General features: G+C 38.7%; 1 protein-coding gene and 1 non-coding gene across 8 annotated transcripts in view; both read left to right on the forward strand.

Annotated features, from left to right (window-relative positions):
- The window catches only part of Kiz (kizuna centrosomal protein), a 101,071-nt gene that overhangs the window by 54,807 nt on the left and 22,430 nt on the right, over positions 1-23,834 (forward strand). For 4 of the 7 annotated variants that reach the window (XM_040746443.1, XM_040746445.1, XM_040746444.1 and 1 more), the window contains 5 exons: positions 6,349-6,427; positions 12,434-12,599; positions 13,304-13,366; positions 21,169-21,234; positions 23,720-23,806. In XM_040746443.1, the coding sequence (XP_040602377.1) occupies positions 6,349-6,427; positions 12,434-12,599; positions 13,304-13,366; positions 21,169-21,234; positions 23,720-23,806 (461 nt within the window). The other 3 variants (XM_040746448.1, XM_040746447.1, XM_040746449.1) reach the window with 3 other exon arrangements.
- Positions 22-126, forward strand: LOC121140636. Its single transcript, XR_005877554.1, has one exon. It is a non-coding gene; the product is annotated as a U6 spliceosomal RNA (small nuclear RNA).

Below are 23,834 nucleotides of genomic sequence, written 5' to 3' on the forward strand. Positions count from 1 at the left end.
TATGTTGTCACCAGAGATCATGCTTGCTTTGGCAACACACATACTAAAATTGGAATAATACAGAGAGGATTAGTATGGCTCCTGCACAAGGATGACACACAAATTCATGAAGCATTCCATATCTTTAACAAGCTTGTTTCTAACTTAAAGAAAAAAGAAAAACAACAACAACACTGATTGTCACTGGCCTACTCTCTAGCCTTGGAAAAATGTTAAGTGTTTGTGGCCTGTGGGAGACAAGCAGTCAGATTTTGAAACACTAATACTTTCTGATGAATTTGAATCACCAGGCTCCCCTCTGTCATCCTTGTACCAACTTTGCTGCACCTCCTAGCTAGCACCCAAGACTTGTAGCAGGGAACTTCCTGGAGTGAAGTACTCCTCTATGATCTTCCCAGGGTCTAAACAGTCAGCAGGCTACTTTGATGAGCCATCCCAGAAATGCAGTCTTGGAGAGAGAATGGTTTACTTCTGTTGCCTAACAGTTAATGACTCAAATCTCATAGAATTATAAGGCAGGAAGGCAAAAGGGCTTAGCAGGTTATGAAATCCTTAAAGCCTATTGAATAGATGAAGTTGGTATAACTGTGACTCTGCCTTGCTCCTGGCAAAATATGGCACTCGTAAATATCTTTTTAGTCCTACCTCAAAGTAGGACACCTACCCTAAGACATACTCCAGAAGAAAATGTGAAGATTTGGAATCCTACTCACAAAATGAAGCAAATTAAAAAGGAGAAGAAAAATAGATAAAACCACTGCTTTCATCATTATTGGTTTTTGTTAAGCCAAGGATTAATTTTATTTTATGCCAACAGCTTCATATGTAAAACTTATTGTTACTAGGTAGAGGACCAAGTTCTTATTTTAGACAGTTATGAATTAATGTGATTCACATCATCTGGATATTGAAATTTGCTGGTTTTTTTAACAAAACACTTTAAGTAGTTTTATCATATATGAAAAATGTAGTAAGTCTTCCATTATTGTATTTTTTCCAGGTGCAGCAATTCTCTCTCTTAGTATCTACTTTCAAATATAATTATTCTTTTAAGCCCAGGGTGTGAGCTTTACATTGTTTGTAAAGAATATAAAATTTTCTTTGTTTAATTCTACTTAGATTCAGAATAAAACTCAGGATAGTTGTTACTCTGCCTACATTTAAAATATTGTGCAAATTGTCAACCGGTAATAAGTCAGTTGTAGTTAAGAAAAAGCTGATATGTTTGTTTGGGTTATAATTAGAGAAGAATATAAATTATGTGACATCGAACTCTTTATTCTCTGTGACATTGATGTTATAAATTTTTACAATATGAAGTAAATTACAATGTGTAAATGTAGTTTATTCTGATTAAACTTGCTAGAAACAATCAGCTTACTTGTTAAAACAAAGATACTTCATGAATGACCTATAATTTGCAGATGACAAGTCAGTGCATTTTAATCTAGTAAGAAATAGCAGAAAGGTTGCTTCGTTTCATAGAGTCAGAAAAGGGGCATCATTGAGTTGTGGTAGCAACTACATTGTCAAAGGTGGTTTCTGTCACATGAGTGGGAAGTCTTAGTATCATCCTTGGAAGTTTTAAAATGGCTTCTAAGATCTCACCTCATCTTATTCCAGTTTTGGAAAACTTGGCTTGGGTCAGGCAGTACACGTTAAAGATTCTGGGTTAGGCATGTTGATGCACACCTTTAATCCTGGCACTCAATAGGTAGCAGCAGGTAGATCTCTGTGAGTTTGAGGCCATACTGATCTACATAGTCCATGCTTGGCCAGCCAGGATGAAATGATGATATTATCAGAAAAACAAACAAACAAACAAACAAAAAACAGCAACAATGAAGATTCTGAATTAAACCTAGAATTTCTTCTACATTTTATCATGAAAAATTTCAAATACAGACAGACATGGTAGTGCATACCTGTAATCCCAGGATTTGGGAGATTTGGTGTGAGTTCAGGTCAAACTGGGCTACATAATGAGATACTGAAGAGAAAGGGAGGGGAAGGAGGGGGTAGGGAAGGAAGCAGAGGAGGAGAAAGTGAAAATGGATTAGAGAAAATGAGAAAAAAATAAAAAGAAAGCCTACTCTGGGAACCCAGAGTTGATCTCAGGAGACCATTCTGTGTCTTAGCTTGTACAGTACCTCCAGGAAAAAGCGCAAGTCAGAACTGTAGTGTTCCAGGTGGAAATCTGGTTTGAACCATAGGCCAGACTATAGTGAAACCCACTAGGTCTCTAGAACAGGGACAAGCAGTGACACAGGCTTACAGGTGCTAGGATCTAAGGAATGCCAACAGAAAGCTTGCTGATAGCCTTTCTGATACCTAGAGATGGAAACAACTCCTCTAGCTATGATACCCACTGCCCAACCTATGTACCTTATTATTTATGGGCCAACAACACAAAGGTCAACAGAGAAAGTATAGTACCACAGAAATAGTCCATGTTTGCATTCAGGTGAGTGACCACATAGACACAGATACCATTTAATATCTAATGTGAGTGTTGTAGATTACTTTTTCTGTACATTTCTCCCTATCATTTTTTCATAATATTTTTACTTTTTTGGAAGGTGAGTGGGAATAGAGCTTGTCATCTATGAGTCTGCAGCCATCAGTACCATGGCAAAAGTAGCTTCCTTGCCCTTTACAGTCAGTGGGAGCGTGGATCAAGGACTTACATGTAGTTTCTGGTGACAGCATGGACCACAGACATCCACATGGCCTCCGGTGTCAGCATATGCCATGGACCTCAGCATGGTCTCTAGTGGCAGTACAGACCACGGACATCAACACAGCCCTCTGCTGATGCTAGGGCCATTAACTCCATCATAACCCTCAGCGGTGCACAGGTCAAGGACATCAAATCAGACCCAAAACAAGTAGATTAAAAGAAACAATCAAGATCAAAGAAAAAAGTAATAAAATTAAAGCAAAGAGTGATACCAAGAATGAATGAAACAAAAAAAAATCATTCTTTTAAAGAGAAGATTGCTAAGCTCTTAAGCAAACTCATGATGAGAGAGAGACAGACAAGACACTTACCAGTCATGATGCCTATAGTCCCAGTATTCAGGTGGGTGAAGCAGGAGGATTGTAGTTTGAGGTCAGTCAGCACTGCATAGTTACAGCCCAGGTGGGGAGTCAGATTAATAAAAATTAGTAAAATTTGAGATGAAAAGTTAAACATTAAAACTAGTATCAGTGAGAGATTAATTAGAGCATACTCTAAAAACTTGAGGTCAAATGAACTGAAAAATGAATACCTGTGATATGTAAAAGGACACATCTGATGTATGAAAGTTAAATCAGTATAATACAAAGAGTTTAAAGTCTTAGGGTTCTATCACTGTGATGGAACACCATGATCAGAAACAACTTAAGGTGGAAAGAGTTTATTTCATTTTACAACTTGTAGTCCAGTCATCCAGGAAAGTTAGGGCAGGAACTCAAGGCAGAAACCTGGAGATGTGAATGAAGTATGGGCCATGGAGAGTCATTGCTCACTGGCTTGCTACTGTTGGCTTGCTCAGCCTGCTTTCTAATACACCCCAGTACCGCCTGCCCAGGGGTCCCCAGTACTGCCTGCTCAGGAGTGTCACTGCCCACAGTGACATGGTCCTCCCATGTCAATAGGTAGCTAAGAAAATACCCCCAAGGGCTTGCCTAGGCCAGTCTTATGGACTCTACTCAGATGAATCTAGCTTGTGTCAAACTGACAGGAACCTAGCCAGCACAATATGTAACATGCAGTGAAATGGAAACAATCCTTTAATTCTTGCCAAAAAAAAAAAAAAAGCCCATACTCATATAGATTCACTGTTGATTCTACCAAACCCTTTAACAGTGCTCCTCAGACTAGTCCGCAGAGTAGAAAGGAAAGGTGTTCAAACTCAATTTTACAAAGCCAGAATTACCCAAAAGCTGGTTATGGACTCAATAAACAGTAAAAGCATAGGCTGAACATGTATGGAAAATTTCTCAGTGGACTGCTTGCAAACTGATCTATGCCCCAGTCAGTGACCATGGGGGCCTTCATTCTCTGGTTACAAGGATGGTTCAATATATAGAAGTCAATGATTGTAACATAATGTTTAGAACATTAACATGCTCAAGGACAGAAATCCTGTGATGATCTCAAGAGGTGCAGAAAACGTATTTGGCAAAGTACAGCATGTACCTCAATATAATAAAAGCTGCATGTGACAAACATTACAAGAAATGGGGAAAAACACAAAGTATCCACTGAAATGAGGAAAAAGTTAAAGATGTCCACCTTTCCCATTCTTATTCAGCACAGGCTTAGAGCAATAAGAAAAGAGAAAGACAAAGGGCATAGGGCATCCAGCTAGGAAAGGGAGAAGTCAGATTGTCCTTTTGTGTGGATGATATGATCTGATACATTATAGACTCCAGATACTTTACCAGAAAGCTTTTGAACTGAGAAACAATTGGAGCAAGTAACAGGATGCAAAATCAACACCCACAACACGGTCATTTTCATATATGCCAGTAACAAATATGTGAGAAATAAGGAAAAATTCCATTTATAATATTTTTTTAAAAATACCTAGGAATAAACATAAGCAAGGAAGTAAAGGACCTTTATAGTAAAAATTGTAAAATACTGAAGAAAACAACTGAAGAAGGCACCAGAAGATTGAAAGACCCCCTGTGGTCACAGATCAGCAGAATTAATATAGTGAAAATGTGTATTACTGAAAGCAGTTCAGTCCCCTTCATAATCTCAATGGAATTCTTCAAGAAAATAGAGGCATATCTAAAATGCATATGAAAGTACAAAAGACCTCAAATAGTCAAAACAATCCTGAGCAAAAGAAGAATGCTGCCTGGCGGTGGTGGCACATGCCTTTAATCCCAGCACTCGGGAGGCAGAGGCAGGTGGATTTCTGTGAGTTCGAGGCCGGGCTGGACCGATAGCCTCCAAAATAATACAGAGAAACCCTGTCTCGTAAAACCAAAAAAAAAAAAAGAATGCTAGTGGTATCACAATTTGTGGTCTCAAGTTTACTACAAAGCTGTGTAACAAAATAGCTGGAACAAAACCAGACACATTGATTAATGGAATAGAGTAGAGGGGCCCACATTAAACTCACATAACTACAGCTGCCTGCTTTTGACAAAGTGTCCAAAAATTCACAGGGGAGAAAAGACAAATGATGCTAGAAAACTGGATATCTACACATAGAAGAATGAAACTTGAGTCCTGTCTTTCAACATGAAGAAAAAAATCACCTTAAGTGTTGTTCATTGTAACACTTGAAAGTCAGAAACTGTTACAGAAAACTCTGGTGGGGGGGGCTCCTCAAGATGGAGGCAAAAGCAAGGACTTTCTATGAAGGATGCCAGTGACTCAGTAATATTATTGCATGAACCGAAAAAGCTATAAACCAAAGGAAGTGGTTGAGTAAAGAAGTATCTATCTGCAGAATAGGAGAAACTTTGCTAGCTATCACCTGACAGTTACCATTTAAAATATATAAAGAAAAAAAAAGAACTACTAAAAAAAAAAAACACCCCAACAGTCCAGTCAGTAGACAACAAACTAGAAGATTCTCAAAAGATGAATTTTTTCCTGAATTATTTTAATTGTAAGTAGGTTATAATAAAAATGTCACAAAAAGCTGTTGTTGCGATGGACATATGATTGATGTCATTTGCAGACTATGTCATGCTTCCAGGGTGCATGGCTGTGCTTTAGAGTTATGCAGTGAGTAAAAACAAACAAGCAAGCAAAGAACTATGCAGTGAGTTTTAAAATGGACTGTGTGTAGGTTGCAGTGTAGACCATTTTGTGAGCTCAGTAGGAGTGGCATTAGGCATCTAGACTTCGCAAACTTCCTGGCTATTTGTGTGTGCAGTCAAGGTTGAGAATGTTTATTAGCAATGACATCATAACAAAAATGATTTTTTTATAAAAGAGGGACTTGGGAAAGATAGCTTAATGTTGTCAGATAAGAGATATGTGGATTCTGGGGACTCACCAGAGAGCCAGTCTAGCTGGAACAGCAAGTTCCAGATTCACTGAAAGAGCCTGTCTCAAAAATGGCATGGAGAGTAATAGAAAACATCCAGTGGCTTCTGGCCTCTGCATGTGCACACACAAGTGAGCACAACCAGACATAATACACACACACACACAGTGGGGATTTGAAAAGGTTTTTGAAATAGTCTCAAATATGTTAGGTTCCAGACTTTTCTTGATAAATGTTGTTCTAGTAACTTGACAATAAGGCCTTTAAAAATAGGGGAATCTTCTAATTCAGCCATTTCTACGTATATTTACAGCTCTATTCTATGTCTCCTTTTTCTGTTTTACAGATCTGAACAAGTACCAGATTGGCACTTATTGAAGACACAAGAACAGTGTATGAAGGAATATGATAATTCTAAAGAAGAGGTACATAGTGAGTCTGTTTTCTTAGTTACAACCAAGGGATAGGGTTAGTAGTAACTTTTATTTTTATAAGTTCCAAGAGTATATAAGTATTTGTTTGGGAAATAGTATATTCTAAATGATAAATGGTAACAGTAGTAAGTAAGTGAGGTTTTATGAAAGTTGATAATATTTTTAACTTTCTGATCTTAGGCCTTTTACATGTTTTGTGGAAGGATCTGACTCTGACTTAATGTTAATTCCCAGAGGTAGCTTAAATATATCTACCACAACATATTCAGAGTTTAGAAGCCTCTGTCATATTCTGGTTTTCTGTCTGTATGCCAGATTTTAAAATATTATAAAGTCATTGATATTAAGCCAACAAATACATTATGGATTCATTATTGTACACAGGTACTAGCTCAGATCCATTGGAAGGAAAGAAATATAAGAAATGTGGCCTTATTCTGAGGGCTGATTACCAGGATGTCATAATAAAACAGCAAAGATGTGTGCCTTCAGAAAGCAAGCGCAGCTACCTGGAGAAGCAGTGAGGGAGAGCTTTTGATGGAAGGAGTATAGGGACATGTAAGGTCCCTGTAGAAATTGTCTTTTTGACAAAGCGAGGCTGAAGAAGATATTTGGGGTGACAGGGAAGGCTTTTGGGAACCAATGAGCAGACAATGAATCCCAACACATAGGGAGCAATAGAGCCATTCTTTGTTTTTTCAGATTTATTTTATTTTTAATTGTGTGTATGTGCAAGTGAATTCAGGTATTTATGGACGCCAGAAGAGGTTTCCATATCTCCTAGAGTTTGGAACACTACTGCAGACCTTTGAGCAGGGCTAAGATGATTTTTTCCCCTAAAAATTGGAGTAAACAAGCTGTTTCTGAAACATGTAGGTATGGTTGAAGATAGTCTTAATTCCAAGGAAGTATTAGAACCAAAATGAAGGCATGCCCAGTAAACTTTGGTGTGGGGGTGTGTGTGTGTGTGTGTGTGCTGATAATGCTGGGGATTGAACCGAGTCTTGTTAGTGTTTTCTATTACTCTACATCCCCAGCACTCATCATCCTTCCATGATTAGCTAAATAGAGTATTGGAGTTGTTTCTATACATTGAAACAGAATAGATATTTAGAAGATACAATGGGTTAAATATCTCTCTTTAGAGAAAATCTTCAAAGTAAGTGATTTTGAAAATTTAAGAATCCTCCATTAGAAAATTTAAAGTCTAATGAAGCCCAGAAGTATTTACTTTGATCTCCTGAGGAAGAGGCTAATTAAACAGCCACATGTAAATGATGTTTACCTGTGGGTCTCTGTGCTGTCAGCTCTAGTCAATCCCTTCTCTTGAGTAAACACATGACCAAAGCCATAGAAACTCACTGTCCCCTGGAGACCAGATAAGATCTGTCAGCACCCGCATAACCTGGTAGGCAATTACATAATTAAGCTGCATGCTTTTAATTCAGAGACATTGGTAATTACTTTATGTGGGAGTGTCATTGAAATACAAAGTAGCTTAATACTTCTTTTCTCCCAAGTGATGTCTGTTTCCACATGGGAGAACTTTGACACAGAGTAGCAACTTACTGATGTCACTCAGAATTGCTCTGGTCCTGCCCCCACACAGATTTTATTTACCGGAAGATGAGTTCCCAAAACGATGGATTGTTTTCTGATATCTGTCTTTTAAATACTGTATGAACATAATCCCTTCCTTCAACTCAGAAGGTACTGGTACTGGTACATGTTTTTTTCTTCAAGCACTGAAAATTATTTCTCTGTAACCAAGAGGAAGGATTTTGATGAAGTGGTAGTTAAATCTGGTAACTGTCATCTACTGCCATTGCACCTTGGTAGCTGTGTGAGTGACACTGTTTGCATATAGAAGAGAATTTAATCCTGCAAAGTGCTTTCACACTTAGTTTCTCTTTGGATTCATGTTGCCCTTAAAGATCAGATTCTTTAGAGGTGGGTATGATTTCTCTAAGGAACAAGCAGAAAACTAAAATGAAACCTTGAAATGTCAAACAGAAAACTGCCTCTGTGTTACTGTCCCTAAATAATACTGTTGACAAGAGGCATGGCCTTTAATATTTAAAGTGCTTACAAATAGGGCTAGGAGTGTAACTCAGAGTAGAACACTTGCTTAGCACACACATCTAGTTTCAATCCCCAGTAGCACACACACACACACACACACACACACACACACACACACACACACACACGTTGCACTTCTGGGTATGAACCTCCTTTTCCTGCTTGCCACAAAGTGGCTTTTCTTTACTAGCATCACATATTCTTCTGTTTCATTTTGAATGGCTTGACAAAGTCCCCATCCAATAAACACACAGTCCCCTGCCCACTTTACATAGCTCCCTGTCCACTTTACATAGCTCCCTGTCCACTTTACACAGTCCATTGTCTTTTTTTAGTGCACACACATGCACACTAACACACACACACAGTATTGCAGATATTTTTCATGACTCAGCAGATGTTTCTAATTAGGAAGCTTTTGACTGGCTCTTTGCTGAGTTCTGACATTTGTGTCTGTCAGTTTATCCTTCCCTGCTTTTTAGGGGCTCAGAGTACAGATAGATTCCTTTGCAGATAACCCACTGGGCAGATGTACTACTGTCTCTCTTGTCCCCATGATCTTGTAGAGTTATACCATCTATTTTCATGTTGCAATTTGATCATCCGCCTAAATTTCCATAGATATAAGATATTCATCTTTGAGAAATTATCATTTATAAAATTGTCTTCAAATATCAATTCTTGTACATTTCTTCAAAAAAACCTAAGAAATCTCAAAAATGAATATTGAGTAGTGAAGGTAAATGAGATAAAACATACAAAATAAATTAAACCAGCCATGCAGTGTGTTTACCACATTGTGTGGAAAAGAGGGCTCTACACAGTGGCAATGGTGTTTTTATCAAGCATATGGGGACTTGCTAGACAGATGTTTGTAATATTATTATAGCATTTTATCCTATATTCTTTTGAAGCCCAATTCAAATTCAGCACAAGCAAAAGAGAGTCGTGTATGAAATCCATACACAAAGCAGACCAATGTGTGTCATCCTTGAAAGCGTCTAAACTCTGTGTGAGCAGCAGGGAGACAGTTCTCCAAAGCAGCGTTTATTTGGGACTTAGTATGGGGCTTGTAGATCTGGCATGCAGTGGTAGACTACAGGTACATCTGCAGGGAGTGGGGCAAAGGGAAGCTTTAAAAGAGAAGTTTTATTTTAGCTGTCTTGAAATGAAGACCATTGGTTATAAGAGCTTGTGATTGGCTCATTAGTGGAGACAGCCATTGTTAATCAAGTGATCTTGTGTAAGCAGCTTAGCTGGAATATTCAGGTAGTTAATCTATAATACTGCAGTTTTGAGGAATTCTTTGCATAGACCTTGTTACAGGCATATGTGCAAGAGGGTTTGTCTTTCATAGTCTCTTGGTTCCACTTTGTTATTTTGACATAGTGACTCCACTTTGATCCTGGTAACTTGCGTTAGGGTCTAAGTCAGAAGTAATCTGAAACACTGATGGTCCAAAACAGTGTCAGCATTCAGGGGAGGAGAGAAATTCTAAAGGCATTTTAAATTGCATGAAAACTTATTAATTTTTACAGTCTGCAAATTCCATTGTAAGATGCACAAAAACCTCAATAATCCCTTATCAATTTTGGTTTTTAAATGTATGCTAAGACAGTATTCTTTCTTTCTTTCTTTATTTATTTATTTATTTTTTTTTTTTTGGTTTTTCCGAGACAGGGTTTCTCTGTATTGTTTTGGAGGCTATCAGTCCAGCCCGGCCTCGAACTCACAGAGATCCGCCTGCCTCTGCCTCCCGAGTGCTGGGATTAAAGGCATGCGCCACCACCGCCCGGCCCCTAAGACAGTATTCTTAAGAGGCTAAAAAATTGTTATCAGTTACATCACATATTTATAGTTTAGAAATACACACTCTGTTAGAACATATGGATTGTTTTAAACTTGATTAGATAAAGAGTTATAGATTCCACTGTGAGATTTCTAAAGGTGAGGTTTATATTTATTCATATTTTAAAATGCTTTGCTTATGTCTAGGATTTCTGGGCACAGACAAACAGAACCAGGGTGAGTCTAAAAAGCACCATGGGCAGTGTGAGGATACAGTTCAAGGAGGCTTGCTTTCTTCCTTTCAGACCTAGGGAGCATACATATTGAGGAGGTGTGTACAGGCTGTCAGAATGGCAGCCAGTGATGGGAGCCACTTTGGGCCTAGCTTCACATGCAAGGCTTCATGTTCATGCCCCAGTCTACAGAAACAGAAGCCCTGAGCAGTTCATCTACGTAGACTTGTCAGAACTGAAGTAAGATCCAGGGACAGTTTATACAAATAGAGGTAAAGAATCTAAGAATTAGCACAGCAGCACAACGTCCTATCTACAAGGCAAACAATATCAGAAACTTTGGCCAAGAATTACAGCTCCTTAACACATCACCCCCAGAGCAGTTTCTCCAGCTTCTGTTGTAAGCCCTGGGTCCAGGAGATCAACCAGCCCTAAGGAAGTCAGAAGGAAAGACCCTTGCAGAGAACCTTAAAGGATTAGCTGAGCTAAATGCTCAGGGCTGGGATCTCCCATGCTCTGCTTCCGTGGCTCTCACATTGAAGCATCTTTTCCTTCTTCTGTGCTAATCATGAAGAATTGTGATTTCTTCACCAGTCACTGAACAATTGCTTGTTACCCAGACACTCAACTGCATAGAACCTGAGGACCTTTGTCCTGTTCTACTAATCATATTGGCTTATGATGTCTTGGATCCATTTCTTGCAGATTAGATGCTGCCCCATATTTTCTACAATCATCAATCAACAGGTCACCACAACTGTCACCAGAATGGAGCAAATCACAACTTCCTAACAGAGTGTGTACACTGGCAGTGAGACAGTGTGATAGAGATTGTTATTAGCATCATTTTATGTTGTAGGAGCAAAGCACTTACCTGGAAATTAAAAGACTTAGTTAGCTCAGATCCTGTTAATTGCCATTTTCCTTCACCTTGCTTCTCAGGTAGGCTGTGATTAAAAATAAATTTCCTTATACATATAGGCTAGTTAGTGTCCTTTAATAAAAGATATGCAGGGTAGCAGGTGAGTTTCCCCAGCTGCTCAGAAGACTCAAAGGTGAGAGTAGACTTTTATCCTTGGCTAAAGATTAAGATTCACAAACAAGTCGGCTATCTTCTGCTTGGTGCATTTTTTTTCTTTAATTCATTTTTACTTAGGTATGTGTGCCTGTTTGTCTCTATGTACATCACATGCATGCTGCATCTACAATGGTCCAAAGAGATCATCACATCTCCAGGAACTGATATTACAGGCTGTCTGGTGTGGTGCAGGGAACCAAACCCAAGTCCTCTGCAGGAACAACAGCAAGTGCTTTTTAACTGCTGAACCATCTCCAGCCCCAAACCAACTCTCTGTTACAAGTCTAGAAAACAGGAATCATGCAGTGAAAGAATAAATCTGTCCTTCAGAAAGGAAGTCTGAGGGTCTGCTCTTATGTATACCAAAGGGAGAACAGGCTAGCTCCAGATAAACAGGTGATCTTACCTCATGTACCTGCTTTTCAAGTTGAACGTTTGTGTAGTACGTAAAGTTCAGTCTTCAAAAACGTATTATTGTGAATTAAGATTGTACAGATTTAAATTGTGCTGGAAAATAACCAGATGTTATTTTTAATTAAATTGCTTCATATATTTTGATCATGTTTTTCCCTTTTCTCAATTCTTCCCAGATTCTCCCCACCTCCCTACCCACCCAACTTCATGTTGGTTCTTTCTCCCGTTCTTCATCTCTGTTATTTTGATCCTGAGGACATTTTAATGTCAGGAAACAATTTAAATTCTAAGTTAAGTTTAACCTAAAATTCTATTTTTAAGTCTGAGTCTCTGAGAGCAAAGAGAACAGGGTTCTGGTTTGTTTTGATTTCTTTTTTTGGTGCTTTCTTTGCAACGCTGTAGGCCACAGCATTATTGAAAAAAGTCCTTACAGAAGAATGTGACCATAGGTCAGCTATTCACAGCAATGAATCATCTTGCAGCATGCCATCTATTCTGAATGACAATAATGGAATAAAGGAAGCAAAACCCGCTCTGCGGCTCAACAGTGTTCTTACAAGGGAACAAGGTAACTATTGTTAAACAGTGTGCACAGCAAAAAGGCATTCAGAGTCAATGCAACATCCTCTTTCTCAAGGCATACCTATAAAATACCACTAATTAAAACCCATCTCAGGTCTTAAGTGCATGGTATGTTGTTTGTTTTATGGTACCTTCCAGTTAATATGTATGTTCTCAGTCAGGCAGGAATGTGAACCCTAAGTGTAGTTCCGTTGAGCTTCTAGTAAAAAAAAAATGCTTACAAGTTAGGAAATCCTAAACCAATCACTTACAGTACCTTTTGTACAAGAAATAAATGAACAAAGACTATAGATGAAGAGACAGTAAAAAAGAAATGAATTGTTATTAAAACTCCACACACAGGATCTGGAGAGAAGGGATAAGAGCACTGGCTGCTTTTGGGAGGACTCAGGTTTGGTTTCCAGCATGCACATAACAGATTACAACTGTCTGTTAACTCAAGCTTCCTTATGACCTCCAGGCAGGCACGAGGTATGACATATACATGGTGCACACATATACATGCAGGCAAAACATTCTTGTACATAAAATAAATCTTGAAACAAAACAAAACACGTATAGGGCTGGGTGTGTAGCTAAGTGGTAGAGAGTTTGCCTATCATTTGTGAGACCTAGGTTCCCCCCTCAGCACTGAAGAACAAATTTGTTCTATAAATTTGAAACACATTTTTATAATGTTTTTATTTTTAGAGGTTTCAAGTGGCTGTGGAGATGAGAGCAAAGAAGAAAGCATAGCTGCAATCCCAGTCGCAGGTAACATTGCAAGTGCCTAATAGTTTCAGTCCCAGAATGCAGTCTTATTGCATAATCACAGGTAACATTGCAAGTGCCTAATAGTTTCAGTCCCAGAATGCAGTCTTATTGCATAATCACAGGTAACACTGCAAGTGCCTAATAGTTTCAGTCCCAGAATGCAGTCTTATTGCATAATCAGAACATTCAGGGTTAGTCATTGGTGGGTCCAATGACTTGGTAAGGTGGAGAGAGAATATATTCAACTACTGTATGTAAGCTGTGCTAACACAACCCAACATGGTCCAATGAGCTCTTCATCTTGATTTTAAACATCCAGCCTGTATGCTCCACCATACAACTTTTCAGCACCTGTAGCAATTTGAGAACTGTCAGTTGGCCAGGGTGAGTGCCTTATGTTTCTGATTTTACTTGTTGCCTTTCCTGTATGTAGTAATCGAACTTAAAACTGCTTAAAACTAATGTTTTAAAAAATGTGTACTAGGTAGGGAATTTGCTCGTGCCTCAGGTATAAATGCCTGTCGGGCAATTTAAAATTCTCACTAACCATGCTTCACCTATAAAAACCTCTTAAGACTTCCACACATGTATTAGGTGTGTTTAGAGGTAGAATCTGAATTGTGTCATTACATTTTTTAGGCCTAAAATATCAGCAAGCAGCAATTAGTATTCTGAACAGAATCTTATTTGTTGTACATCTAAATTTACTAGATCCTTATTTTGTCAAGTGGTATGTTGCTTCATTATAAATTCAAAGGTCTGACTTTAAATATTTATAGAAGTAAACACACTGTTGCTGAGGTACTGAGCATGCTTCTGCATATGAGGTAGTTTTGTTTTTGTTTACAAGCAAAAATGAATGGCTTGCTTTTATGGTAATGTAACTCACAGCATAATGATTCGTTTTTAAACTCAAGTTTCTGTTATGAACTCTTGTTTTGAAAATAGAGTTTATGGCAGAGCAATTATTATGTATGTGTACCATTTCACTCCAATATACAGAGATTTTCTATAGTTTTGGGTATTTTACCCATTGATGTTCATTGTATTTTTGTCATTTTGAGAAAATGTTGATAGGGTTCACTCTGGTTGTTTTTGTTTTTTGTTTTTGTTAGTGTTACTAAAAGAAATATAGATGACCCCTAAGCTGCAGATATCTGAAGTTATTTGGTTATCTTTTTCATACATTTACCTTTGAGTGCAGAAGTATTTAATGGCCTCTGAATGTGTTTCAGTTAAGATTATAAAGCCTGTGATCACAAAGGGTCATCTGTAAACTTATTTTAAATAAGTTGTAATTTTAATATCCCATCCCCTATCTATCAATAGTTGACAGGGAATACCATGCCTTAGTATACTAAAGAATTAACTGTTAGAACGTAGCAAAGGAGAGCTGGCTCTGATGGGGGCAGAGGCAAGAAGATCTCTGAGTTTGAAGCCAGCCTAGTCTAAAGAAAAAATTAAATTAAATAGCATGGGGGGGTCCCAGAAAACTTTGTAAAGTTATTTTTACTAGAGCACTGCTACTTTGTCTTCTCTATCCTTGTTCTTCTAAGCACCCCATGGAGCCTTTCATGATGTTCATGTCTAAGTGCCTTGTGTGCTGTTATATTCATGTTGTGTCTATCATCATAACTATTTGGTCTCTTAAATTCTTGATTATTATCATTTTAAAAAGACTTTTGTGTCTTTTATCTTAATTATTTGGAAATTTGATTGTTTGTTGAGTAAGACAAGTACATAGAGTTCAATTTAAGATTCAGTTTGCCTATCCTTTATAATAGTCTGTTGAAGTTTCATGTTTGTGTAGGTGCAGGATGGCTTTATTTATATGGGCTGCATTCCATCTAGAATATTCTCCAGAGTCTGTCCTCTTGGCATTGAAGAGACTAGCAGTTGAGCCTGGGCTTTGGCATCAGTGTCTTTACTCTCTGCTGTTTTTACATATTTCTGAGTCTCTAAATAGGGAAAGGTATCTAACAAGTACTATCTAACAAGTTGCCTTAAAGTTTAAATGAAATCAGCCAGGTGTGGTGTATAAACCTGTAATGTGGCATATGAAATGCAGAGTCAGGGGATTATTGCAAGTTCAAGGGCAGTCAGGTCTCCATAATAAAGCCCTGTCTTTAAAAAAAAGTTTTAAATGAGATGAAATGAGTGTGTGAAAGTGCCAAATAGACACTAGGTATTAGATGCCGAAGACCTGCTGGCTATGATATACAGTAATAATATCCATCCAAATGTTAGGTCTTCTGTGCTGGGTCTCATAACCCCTAACATTTACAAATCAGTAGCACCCAGTCAAAAGCAATCTTACAAGACAAGCTCAAAGAGAAAAACAGCCAAAGCAAAGGGGTGAGAATGCAGTGCCTCAGAAAAAGAAGTCCCTTGATGGGCCTCCAGACGTCTGGCTGCCTCCAGTGTGTTAGCCTGTCACTGCTCACCCTCCCTGAGTTATGACGTGACTGAGGACCAACATCAGCCTGAACATGGCGTAGCTGTGATTCCTCAGGGATGGCACTTCCCAGCTGTACTGCTGAGGTAGTTCTTTCAAGAAAACTCCACTTGAGAACAGTTTATGATGTGACTCCAGAAAGATATTTTTATTTTACCAAGAAAAAACCTGAAGAATTTATGGATACTTTGGAAATTACAGTTAGTCCCATAAGGAAACCCTTACAGGTGAATTGCAGGCTAGGTCTTGGGATCTTAATGATCAAGCTGGAGGTGTCTGGTTCTGTGTGCCTAGAAGCCGTTAGTGACTCTGCTCACAGATGAAGGTACTGCAAGGCGTTTGATGGCCATGCAGCAGACCTTTCCTAATGTGCTGTCTCATTAATGTTGATGGACAATGCAGCATTACCCAGAATGCACTCTGTGCAGAAATACTTGGATAAATAACAGCCAAACCTGTGTGGTCTCTTTTGCTTTCTATAGTGTACTTAATGTACAGGACCCTGATGAAGACTCTCAGAAGACTTTGAAGGAAATTAAAAAGTGTGAGCTGCCAATTCACAAATGTGTTATGTAATTGAAAATGAAGGGTTTTTTTGTTTGTTTGTTGTTTGTTGGTTTTTGTTTGTTTGTTTGTTTTGCTTTTGAAGCACAGTTTTTCTGTGTAGCCCTGGATGTCCTGAAACTTGCTATGTAGACCAGGCTGGATAAAGTGCTTAATGGCCAACAACATTAACTTTTTTTGTTGTTGTGAAACATGCCATAGAACACATATATGCACATATATGGGACACTTTCTTAAAATAGCAGGTCCAGTTAGGATGGACATCAGCTTTCTCGATACAGTAAAGTTGTCCTTGTTGTTTTTCTGCATGCCATTTTGTAGGACCTTCCTAGTGGGTGAGACTTGGGGCTACTCTAATCAAATTATATTGGAGTATTAGGATTGAAAACTACTGATAAAACTCCCTCAGGTTGACCAGAAGGTTATAGTAGTAACTTTGATGTCCAGAAAGGCTCTTCAGTGTGGGTCTTTTCTCTGTGTACCTGTTTGCTTTGCATCATTTTAGAAAGATGTAGGAAAGCAAGAGGGCAAAGTGAAATCCTGGCCAGGTTCCAGGCCGCATGGAAGACTCTGAAATTACACAGTTCTCAGAATAAGAGTCCTGAGACATTAACATTAAAAGGGCACACCTGGTCTCTCTGTTTCTCTGTATATTTGAGGAGCTGCTATGTGCAAAGCAGATCATTTACTGAGCATAACTGTAGTGCAAATTGGTAACAAAGGCATGTTTTAAGCTCTTTATTTCATAATACAAAGTTCTGTCTTCTAGGTATGAGATTCTGGACTGAGAACCTGAACCACAGCAAGCCCTGTAGAAGGAATTCTTGTTTACAGAACCTACCATTATTCTCACTGCACATTAAGGGAATCAATGTGTTGTTGTGGAATATTTGCACACTGTGAGGGTGTATTGTTGTGTTGGTATAATAATAAAAAGCTGAACATCCAATAGCTAGGCAGGTTGGATAGGCAGGACTTCTGGGTAGAGAGAGGGAGGAAGAGGAGGAATTGAGGCACTCGAGGGAGATGCAAAGAGATTCAGAAGAAGCAGGATGGGCGGTACATGACAGAATGTACATGAAGAAATGAGCTAAAAGCTATAAGAGCTAGTTAAAAATAAACCTAAGCTAATGTCACGCTTCCATAATTAATATGTCTCCATGTTGTTATTTATGAGCTGCCAGACCAAATCAAACTCCAACTACAATGTGGGCCAACATTCTAATACCTTTATTTCCCCTTCTTACTTAAGTCCTCCCAAACTTAAACTTTCTTAAAGTTCATCCTTAAATAGTTTTCTAGCTTCATTAGTCATAGAAAAAGTGAATTTTCTTCACCAGGGTTTATATAGAATGCCCTCTCATACAGCACACATTCCCTAGTAGACAAGATCAGGTATTTCTACAAACTAGTCTGTTGTTAACATAGTCGAGTGTCCTTACTAAAGAATTCAGATAAAACAAATTAATGTTATATCTATGAACATGTGTGTTTCTTTATATGATAGATAATATGCCATTTACATGTTTAATGTATTAGTCTATTACTTGGACTGAATCTTGGGATACCAAGGTCAGAAAAGACTGCCTCTGCCTTCAGTAAACCTCAGTCATTTCTAATCTTTACAATAGTCCCATACAACTCAATTTGAGTAACTCATCCTGCTGTCAAACAGAAATATAGAAAGGTCAGGGCCAGCTCAATGGATGTGGAATCCAAGTCAAACTTGAGGATTCAGTGTTTTCATTCTTCTATCATGACTGTTTTGTTATAGCAGCAGAAACGCAGCTATATCAGGGCATCTGGGTCAGTTAGATCTCAGCCTGTATCATAGAAAAATATGGGCTTACCAAGGCTGGGGAGCAATGTTGAGCAGTCATGCTTTTCCTTTCTCTTTGGCTACACCTAGAGAAGTGAACAGCTTGCAAAAATTTCTAAGGCCAGACTAAGAGGCTTGCCTTTTCTAAAGTGGGACAGGCCTGAGCACAGCTGGACCTCTGAAATCATGTGAAGGATGCAGGATGTTCTGGTCCGTTTCCCTGGAAACACTCAAACCAGGAAGAAAGTTGATGCTTAGCAAGATTATGAGAGAACATGTCCATCCGAAGTACTTACATCCACAGTGATGGCATTTTAATTTGTATTCATACTAATGTCCCCTTCAGTTCCAAGCTTTAGTTTAGGCAAATGATACAACTTATATCAAATCATGAAAACCAGTACCTTACATAGTATGTGCTACACAGTGGGCCCCTAATTTGTCAAACAAATGAATAAAAATGGGGAATTAAGGAGTTTCCTCAAATGCTTGTTGATTCAGGCTAGAACACTATCTCTTTCAATCATTCACTCCACCACCACTTTTCCCACCCCACGTGCCCATCCTGGCAAAACTCATCTCCTTAAGCTGCATGTGAAAAGGGCTGTCAGCTTTTATCTCAAGAGGATTAAGCCTCTAAGAATGTCCATTCAGCCTCTCATTCTTTTAACACCAATTCTGTTGGTCAAGCTGTGTTAAAAGTGTTGCTTCACTGTGCCATTTCTCCTCTATATTCCTTGGCCAGCTGAAATACTCTCCATGGTCACACTGAAACCTCCATGGAGAAGCTTTGCAGGTTAGCATCTTCCTGCAGGGTGCTGCGTGGAGTTCTGGACACCACCTCCCCAAACACTACAGCTTCTGTTTTATACCATGCTGAAAAGGATCTGGGCACATACAATGACCAGGTTGTCATTGGTGACTGCATTCACCCCAGGAGAAAAGAATGCGGTGACAAGTTTGGGCCACCCAAGTGTAGTGGCATATAACCTCGAAGACTGCAAGTTCACTAAGAATGCCTTTTTCCTTGCCTTGTTCCAGAAGTGCTTTACTCAGAAGAATTAGTAGAAACAAGTTATCTGCTGTGCCTGGGTCAGGGAACTTCCAATGAATATGAAGCAGGGCATCGTTTGCTGAGGTGGTGTTCATGGTGGTCAGCCCCTCTGCCATTGATCCTGCTACCTGCTGCTTGCAGCTGGGGGACAGAGGTGTTTATCATGGATGTGAAAGGATAAAAAGACCTTTCTGAGGAGTGCTGTTGATTAGTGTGTCTGCATTTGAAGACATGAGCTCATAATTGAGGAGAGATTCTCCCAGGGAATATGCAGTAAAATTCCATGTGAGTTTTCTGTGCTGTGCTACATTAGAATTCAGCATAGATCCCAGGCGTAAGTATCTTATGATATATCATAAGTATCCTATGTCGGTCTCCAGGTTGAGAATCATACAGTAGGAGTCTCAAAGCAGGAAGAGCCCCTAGGTCAGATTGTTAAAAAAAGACCTTTATTTTACACAGGCAATTCAAATTGAGAGGAGAGGTCAGGATTTAGACACTTTCATAAAATCGGGAGTCCGAGAGAGCTGCTTTGATAGTACCATAAGCTTACCAGATGCAGTGACCTAAGTGTGTAGTCCAGATCCTCAACTGGCTACAGCAGGAGAAGCATTGACCTAAGTGTGTAGTCCCGATCCTCAACTGGCTACAGCAGGAGAAGCATTGACCTAAGTGTGTAGTCCCGATCCTCAACTGGCTACAGCAGGAGAAGCATTGACCTAAGTGTGTAGTCCCAGATCCTCAACTGGCTACAGCAGGAGAAGCATTGGTGCTACTGGGAAGCTTCCCTGAGCAACAAAATTGCAAACATGAAAACAAAATGCCACCAACTTAAAACAATAAAACTTATACTGTAACAATTCAAGATGTGAAAACCAAGGTACAACCAGGGTAGGTCTCTAGGGAAGAATTCTTCCTGTCCTCTGTGGTTCTGATTCGTGGGGGTGTCTCTTCAGTGTTTGCCTCTGCTTTCTTACTTCCTTTTCTGTGTCTCTGCGTCTGCTCCTCTTACCAAGTAGACACCAGTTGTTGGATTAGGGTCCAGTGAAAATTCAGGATGATTTCATCTTGCTCTCCTATGCTAGTATGTCTACAATAATCTATTACCAAATAAGATCACATTCTAAGGCTTGAGTGATTTCGAATTTGGGGGTGAGGAAGGCAGTATTCAGCCCACTATGGGATTTAAGAAGGGGGTTCTTCATATTTTATATTTCTAATAATATTTGGGTTACTTCATACCCATCATTATTGGCCATTCTGTAAGAAACAAAAATAATGTCAAGATTTCTGATTCCTACCATAATATAAATTATTATCAATTGCTAAGAGTGATTCTTACAGAACTGTTTAGAGCTGGGAGTATAGCTTAGTGGTAGAGCATCTACTCAGCTTACATGAGCCCATGAGTTCAATCCCCAGCACTGGGAAAAAATGAAAAGCGCTAGAGTATACCCTTAAAACCAAGATTTTTACAGAGATGATGCAAGCTTTTAAAAGTTAAAGTTTTCCTGATTTTAAGAGCTGAAAATTTGCTTCCTATGATTAAACAGGGGTAAGCAGCAAGCAGTATGGTACTTAAGTTTGTAGGAAATATAGTTGTCCCCCACTGTACAAGGGGAATAGGCTCCAGACCCTGTTGAATACCAAACTGCACACATGCTCAACTCCCTTATATAAAATTGTTTGGTATTTCCATATAGTCTACATAAATCCTTCCTCAAACTGTAAATCATCTCTTGATACATTTAACAAACACCTGATATGATATAAATGCTATATAATAGTGTGTCATTTAGAAAGTAATGACAAGAAGAAAAAGTTTGTACGTACCCAATACTAATATATTTTTTCTAAAATATTTTTTAATCCATGTTTTCTTTTTTGGGTCTGTGGATGTGGAACTGAAGGACACAGAGAGGCGGATATAGTACCCTCAGAACTGTTCCAGTTCAGCTTGGGAGCATCAGTGAAAGGTCAGTTACAAACCTGGCATTTGTTTTCAGATTTAATTGTTGAGTTGCTTCACAGAAATTAGAACTAGAATGTAAATCTCTTTTCTGACACTTTCCCCAGGCAGCCCCTGTGAATTAGGAGTGTTTCTTGTGCATTAGCAGTATTGGTGGAAAAAGCAGATAGAGACCTCACAGTGGATTTGCTGACCCAGGTCTCCTGGGGGATGAGTTTATCACTAGAAGTCCAGATGTGAAGATTCCCTGGGCCAATGCTGCCCACATTCATAGACTTGTGACCTCTTTCTCTGAAGTCTTAAATATACAAGCATTTTCTATATTTTTTGAATTGCAAAAGTACCTATATTCAAATGTTTTTCCATTTTTATTTAAGCAGATGACTTGATAACTAATTTATGGACTTAGAGTGATAATGTGTCTTTTGAATTAATTTTAGAAATATTTTTTGCTTTTAATTTTATTTTGCAAAAGCTTTTAATTTTATATTGGCATTGCATCTAATGTGACATGAAAAAACACTTTAAACGTGTAGAAATACATGAAAAGTAATGAATAGAACCTTAGCATTCTTTATACAGAAAGCATTTTTCAATTTTAATTTTAGAATTTCTACCCACTTCATATAGGAACAGTACTTATATGCCCTTAGTTGAATGCCCCAGTTCTTTGCGAGTTCAAGGTCTGGTTCCTTGCAGCGGTGATAGTATTGTTTGTGTCGCCTTTTGTTATTCCTTTCCAGGCCCAACTCTTTTTTTTTTTTTTTCATTAAGGATTTCTGCACAAGCAATGGGCAGATCCCTTGCCTCCATACAGCCCTTAGAGACTGGTGAAACACATGTGTATCTTGTAATGGGCTGTTAAAAGCACTTGTTCATCAGATATTTTCTTTTTATTTGTAGATTTAGGAGTATTTTAGCAGGTGTACATTTGCATATAAAAGAGAATAAAAGATAAGAAGTTGAGGCTTTTTCTTTCTCCTCAGCATCATCTCTCTCCTACCCCCTTTATTCAGCATGTTTTCACCTTTTTTCTCTATAGCTGCTTCTATTTTCTAGACCCAAAATGCATATCAAAAAGAAAAAAATCGCCTTAGTGATCCCTCAGCACTTTGCAGGGAGATGAATGACTGGGTTCCCGCTTATGAAACAAAGTAGAGGAAATATATTTATCTCATTGTGTCATCAGCCTGGAATTAATAAACAGGATAAATTTTAGTCTCTTGGGGCCTGGATACTACATGAGATATAGACCCCTTGCCTTGTTATGTTTTAAACTGCAATATTTTCTAATTTTTAAGCTAAAATTTGACATAGAGTTGAATATATAATGGTGCTTGACTGCAGGATTCAGAACCAAAAACTCGAAGATGTACATATATTTGTTTCTGTATATGAAAAGAATTGATTTCTTTTAAAATGTTGGTTTCATCTAATAATTTTTATTACTCCATAATTATCTGAGTGGTTACAAATGAGAGAAGTATTTCACCAAAGTTCCAAGGTATAAGCTACAATGTAAATCAAGCCTTTAACAGCTAGCTAGTCCCTAGATTTTCAGATAACATGCCTTACTTGCAACCAGTTCTTTATCCCTTAGTCCTTTGTAGGAGGCTAGCTTTTTTAAACATGGTGCTTTTTCTCCTTTATCACTTCTCCATTGACTTTATAATGGATTGCAAGGCAGCAGCACACTGCAACTTTAACTGCTTGATTCCTTGCTCTCTTTTTTTCTCCCATAGGAGTCTGGGCTCAAGTTGCCAAACACCACATGCATTGTTTGACCTTTTTGCACTGTGAAGTTGGCTTTCTGACCAAGTCTTTAGACTGTTACAGGAGGGGATCTGCATTCTTTGAGAACCTCTTGCAAAAAGTACATTTGCCAGCAATGGGTCTGAAGCTGGTCCACAACCGTTTAACATATTATGGCTGACACAGCTTCCCTGAGTCATTTCAGGTCCTCGCCCTTCAGTGTGGACTTTCCCTAGCATCTAACTAGTACCTTTGGCTGTAGCTTTGCTGGTCCCTGTGTGTGAGCTCCTAGCTTCGATTTCTGCAGGCAGGCTCCCTCTCCTTAGCTCTTGGGATCAGATTTTTCACTGAATTCATTCTACTGCCTCTGCACCTCTCTCAGAGCCCCCACACTCTAGCATAAGAGCCTGAGAACCAGGGTCTGCCTACCCAGGATGCATCTGTAGGGCTTGGAATGAAAAGCTATTCGTTTTGATAGTGAATCCATACACAGATCCATCAAAAAGCTGAGTGGAATTTGCAGCCTCAAATAAACTCTTAAAATTCATCCCAGAGTCTTAAAAGGTATTCAGCTCAATTTTTATTTGTGGCACATACCTTTTTTCCCATGATATGGGCTCCATAGGGAGACCTAATTAGGGAGACCATGCATCTAAGAAATGTTAGCCACATAGAAGAACTTAAGAAACAGTTATGAGCAGTTGAAAGTAAAATATTCCTGTGCTTTTTTTCATTTATAGAGACAAAGGCCTACCAGTTACTGAAGAAGTCTACCCTTCAGGATAATTTGAATCAAACTGAAGAGAGATTTGAAAGTCAATTTTCAAGTAAGTAGGGACAGATTCAACACTTGAA

The sequence above is a fragment of the Mesocricetus auratus genome, unplaced genomic scaffold (assembly GCF_017639785.1).
Source record: "Mesocricetus auratus isolate SY011 unplaced genomic scaffold, BCM_Maur_2.0 Super-Scaffold_100004, whole genome shotgun sequence".
In the NCBI taxonomy this organism is placed as follows: domain Eukaryota; kingdom Metazoa; phylum Chordata; class Mammalia; order Rodentia; family Cricetidae; genus Mesocricetus; species Mesocricetus auratus.